Source organism: Muntiacus reevesi, chromosome 9 (assembly GCF_963930625.1).
Source record: "Muntiacus reevesi chromosome 9, mMunRee1.1, whole genome shotgun sequence".
Taxonomy (NCBI): domain Eukaryota; kingdom Metazoa; phylum Chordata; class Mammalia; order Artiodactyla; family Cervidae; genus Muntiacus; species Muntiacus reevesi.
The window spans coordinates 11203891-11209647 of record NC_089257.1 but is presented as its reverse complement, the minus strand read 5'-3'; the positions used below and the strand labels follow the sequence as shown (position 1 = coordinate 11209647).

Here is a 5757-nt window from a genome sequence, read left to right as displayed (position 1 = left end):
GCACATTCATCAATTTACATAGCTATCATTTTGAGTGTGCATACCATGAAAACCTTTAAGAACTACTCTCTCAGCAAATGTCAGTCTTACAATACACAATTTTAACAAAGTCACAGTGCACATTAGACCCCCAGAACTTATTCATTGAGCAACAGGAAGTTTGTAACCTTTGATCAGCATCACCCATTGCTCCCACCGTTCAGCCCGCAGCAATATCCAATCTATTCTCTGGCTCTGTGTGGTTGACCAGTTGGATTCTACGTGCTTGTGAGACCCGTGCAGTACTTGTCTCCCTCTGTATGAGTTATTTCACTTAGCATATGCTCCTCATGGTTCTTCCATGTCGTAGCCAGTATGACTTCTAACAGGCATGGACTCGTACACTTCAAGATCTGAGTAACTGTCAGATCCTCTGCCTGCTATTTTTTCATCTCCCAAATTGAATCCTTTTCTGATTTGACTGAATATCCAAAGATGCCTTTTCTTTAGACTGGTTTTAGATATTTTTGCTTTTGAATAATAGATCACTATGCATTATCTCATGATGAATTTCAGGCTTATTATGAATTACTTGACTATTTAGTTAATACATTATTAATACTAGCTTATATTTAATTGTATTTAAACTACAAGATGCATTGTAGTACAGGAAGAACTGAAAAGCTCAAAGACCAATGAACAAAATGCACTCTATATTTTAGTGTAATTTAAATAGTGCTTGACTAAAAACCGAACAAAATTAATGTATTGAAAAAGTCAGAAAAGCTTTTCCCAGAAACTGATGCCATATACAAATTCGGAAAATATAAAGAAGCATGTCAGGTGGGGGAAATAGCAATATACTTCAAATAGAAATTATGTTTCTCATGTAACCTACCATTTAATTTTAATAAATCAACAATCACCATATATGTATGGATGTGTATGTGTGCACATACACAAAATATAAAATTTTAAAACCACTTATTCTTCAATTTTTTCAGGGTTTGTTTCACATCCTTATTTCTTAGGCTGTAAATCAGAGGGTTTAACATGGGAATCACAAGGGTGTAAAACAAAGAGGTCATTTTGTCTTCATCTAGAGAGTAGGAAGAACTTGACCTGAAATACATGAAGAGCATTGTTCCCTGGAAAATTGCCACAGAAGTTAGGTGAGAGATGCAGGTAGAGAAAGCTTTGATCCCCCCTTTGGCAGAGTGGATCTGCAAGACTGATAGGATAATATAACAATAAGAGACAAGAACTCCTGAAATTGTACTCAGTTCAATGAAGCCAAAAGCAGTAAATATCACTAACTCATTGACCTGCGTATCTGAGCAAGATAGCAATAGAAGAGGAGCAACATCACAGAAAAAGTGATTAATCTCATTTGACCCACAGAAACATAAGCGGAAGGCTAATGTCAAGTGTATCAATGTCTCTGTGATACTCACCAGGTAAACCCCCGCCATGAGCAGGGAGCACCGCCTGCTGGACATGCTGACCGCATAGAGCAAGGGGCTGCTGATGGCCTTGTACCGGTCATAGGCCATCACTGCCAGCAGGAGACACTCACAATCTATAAAGGTATAGAGCACCAGTAATTGCAGGGCGCAGCCATAGAAGGGAATTGATCTGTTCTTAGCAAATATGTCCACCAGCATCTTGGGGCCAACTGCTGTGGAGATGCTGAGGTCACAGAAGGAGAGGTGGCTGAGGAAGAAGTACATGGGTGTGTGCAGCTGGGGATCCATCCGAATCAGGGTTATCATTCCGAGATTTGCCAGAACAGTAATGAGATAAACAAGGAGAAACATTGTAAATAGGATCACTTTGTTCTCAGTGTTATCCGTAATTCCCAAGAAAATGAATTCAGTTAAGGAGGAACAATTCTCTCTTTCCATTCTTCTTTGTTCTTGTGTAAACTTTTGGAGAAAATGATCAAGAAAATGATACTTGCATGTGTAACACTTTTCGGCATCTACAAAATGTCAAAAGATAGAATATCTTCTCTGTAAGTGTCTTTTTATACTTAGAAAATTATTCACTCATGCACCCACTCTTTAAAGAGGTATGACTCTCTATTTTGCAATAATAAAAAAGTACCTGAGAAAGACCTTTGAGAAAATGGATGTAAATCTAGATGTCATTCATGAGGTTTTTTACTTTCTGTAAGCTCTTCTCTGAGTGTTAGTTTCTTCATCCCAGGGAGTAGATTTAGAGATATTTAACTCGTTACCTCTTGAGAAAAACCTAGAAGAGACACCAGTGTTAGAGAGACCAAACTGTAAGACATAGGACTGAGCATCTATGATGGCTGAAAATAGTCACTTAGATACAAAAAACAATAACAATTTTTATGTTTCTCAAAAAAGAATGATTGGTTTTGGAGAATTTGACTTAGTTTGAGAAACAGTGAGTATATCAAAGACTAGTAATAAAAAATAATTATATTCCTGATTTTAGTTTATGTTATGTTCAGTATTTGCTTAGATATGAATTAAGTATTATTGAGCTGATTTTATAGAAATGTATTCTTGCTTCCCTACAATGCTAATTACCTCTTTGTGGAGTGGTAGTTGTCAAAAGGTGAATCTCTTAACAAGTGGAAAAAAGAGCTAAAAGGAAGTGAAAACAACAGAGTTTATTGTATGATTCGCATCATTTTAGATTTTAAATGGCCTGTTAGTTACTAAAGTGGAAATAAGATGAGGGACAATAATGTTTCTAAAATGCATAGACTTTCCTCTTTGTTACATGTGTGTATGTGTATACATTTTAATGTTTATAAGAATAGAATGGAAACAATAAAATTTTTTTCTCCTCAGACCTAAGTAAACATGGTATGTGGTTCACATAGAGATGGATTTGTACATTTTTAATTTTTATTGTGGTACCTACTCTATTTTAATAAAGCAAAAGATACTTTAAATTCATGTATACATTTTTCCAATGATAAAAAGAGTAAATATTTCCTATGACGAAACAACAAAATAAAATAAACAGTTTATTATGTTATTATGGATATTAAACAAACAGTTTATTTTGGATATACTGTTATTATGGATATTAAACAAACAGTTATTATGGATATTAACCAGTTCAGGTTCTTGTGATTCTGAGATCGAAATATGTCTGGTCATTGATTTCAGATTTTAATGAAGAGGCAGACACAATACGATTCATTTACAATATTTTTTTCCTCAAAATGTTAAGCATTTTCTTCTATACTCTTTAAGTTAGCTGGAAACCCACCTGAGATGACCAGGTCTTAGCTAGCTGAACAAAAGGCAGATGGACTCTTATATTACCAGGTGCATCGGGACTTAAATCGCTGTGCTACTGCCCCCTGCTTTGATCTGATGCAAACATTTCATTAATTATGTTTCTGCTTCTGTGTCTTCTCCTGAGAATTCAGAAGCCACTTAGCACAGGCTGAATTTTCATGCTTCACTAATGTCATCAAATTGATCTTTGGTAAAAAGAAAACCGCAATTTTTTTTTTTTTTTTTTTTGTATGATGTGCTTCACAGTTACCCTGAAATGGTTTCATCCTTCTTTAGGTAAAGAGTAAACCTACTGAAACTCAAAAAGATCCTCCCTCCATTATTTCCATTTTGTTCGATTTGATCATAGTGTTTTAGAGTCTCTTCACATTTCATTCAAGGATATTACCACACTTGGTTCATGTTTTCTTTTTTATTGAAATGCAATGTGTGCATCATAGAATTCAGCCTTCTAATGTATATAGTTCTTTGTTTTTGCTATATTTTTAAGGTTCTTAGGTTATCACCAGTCTTTACTGCCACAACATTTTCATCATTAAAATAAGAAATCCATATTTATTAGCTGTCACTTTCCCTTCCTTCCTCCCTGAGCTCTGGCAACTACTAATTCACTTTCTGATTCTTTGCTTTCAGTTCTTGGCCTCCTTTTAAACAGAATTATGCAGCAAGCTATTTTGTTTGTTTGTTTGCTTGCTTGTTTTAATTTTCTTTTTCTTTTTTTTTGTTATTCTTTTCATCAACCTTCTTGTCTTCATTGAAATATTTTTAAGGTTCATCTATATTGCACATTTATATTTCTTTGAATTTTTGCCAAACTTTGTCTGTTTTGACAAACAATATTAGCAGAAATATTGTAAGTCACTCTGGGTCTTGTCTTGAAGAAGACAATATGTGAAAACCATGAATTACTATTACAACTAGCCATCTGTTTAAACAGTGCGGCACATTCTGTGATTACATGAACTGAAAGGGGAGAATTTGGTTTCATCTTTCTAGACATTCTCATCAAGTGTCAATAATTAAAGAACTTGAAACCTAGCCAATCTTTCCAATGAATATTTCATGCAACCTCAGTAAACACTAGAAAGAACAAAATAAGGAGTCAGTGGTCATTCTCTTAAGTGATTTAGTTTTGAAATACAGTTTAGGTAGGAAGAGATAACTAGAACAGTGTGCAAAAGTAAATCAGAGAAACAAGCTTTTGAAGATATATAAATGCATGTATATTCAAGGGTTTCCCAGGTGGCTCAGTAGAAAAGAATCTGACTGCCTAACAGAAGATGTGAGTTTGATCCCTGGGTCCGGAAGAGCCCCTGGAGTAGAAAATGGCAACCCACTCCAGTATTCTTGCCTGGGAAATTTGGGCAGAGGAGCCTGGCAGGCTGCCATCCATGGGGTCACAAAGAGTCAGACATGACTGAGTACACGTGGTCAGTGGTCATTCTCAAGTTATCTAGTTTTGAAATGCAGTCTATGTAGCAAGAGATAAGTGGAACAGTGTGCAAAAATAAATCAGAGAAGCAAGCTTTTGAGTATATATATAAATACATGCATATTCAAAGACTGAGGAAAAATGTTTGAAAATTATACATTTATCTGACAAAGAACATGTAGCCAAAGTATATGAAGAGTCCACACATACAGTAAGAAAACAAACAGTCTAATAAAAATTGAACAAAGAATTTCAACAAATTAAGTCTCATCAAGAAGATATACACAAAGAAACCCACTTCAGACCTAGAGACACATATAGACTGAAAACGAGGGGATGTAAGAAGATATTCCATGCAAATGAAAATCAAAAGAAAGCTGGAAAAGCAATATTCATATTAGACAAGATAGACTTTAAAATAAAGAATGTTAAGAGACAAGAAAAGACACTATACAATGACCACGGGAACAATCCATGAAGAAGACATAACAATTATAACTATATATGCACCCAACACAGGAACACTTCAATATATAAGGCAAATGCTAATATCTATAAAAGGGGAAATTAGCAGCAACACAATAATAGTGGGGAACTTTAGCACTCAAATTACACCAGTGGACCGGTCATCCAGGCAGAAAATTAATAAGTAAACCTATTCTTAAATGACACAATAGACCAGATAGATTTGATATTTGTAGGACATTCCATCTGAAAGAAGCAGAATACACATTCATCTCAAGTAAACATGGAACATTTTCCACAATAGATCATATCATGGATCACAAACCAAGACTTGGTAAATTTTTTAAAATGGAAATAATAACTAGCATCTGTTTCCAATGACAATATGAGAAATCCATTACAAGATAAAGCTGTAAAAAACACAAACATATGGAAGCTAAACTATATGTGACTAAACAACCAATATCACTTTAGAAAACAAAGAGGAAATAAAAAAAAATACCTAGAGACAAATGACAACAAAAACACAGCAATTCAAAACCTAAGGTGCTCAGTAAAACCAGTTCTAAGAAGGAAGCTTATGACAGTACAGTC

General features: G+C 34.7%; 1 protein-coding gene across 1 annotated transcript; it reads right to left on the bottom strand.

Moving 5' to 3' along the window:
* Positions 1–953: 953 nt before the first annotated feature.
* LOC136175036 (olfactory receptor 5W2-like) lies at positions 954–1889 on the bottom strand. Its single transcript, XM_065945331.1, has one exon. The coding sequence runs from the start codon at positions 1881–1883 to the stop codon at positions 954–956; it is 930 nt and encodes a 309-aa protein (XP_065801403.1). The 5' UTR covers positions 1884–1889.
* Positions 1890–5757: the final 3868 nt, after the last annotated feature.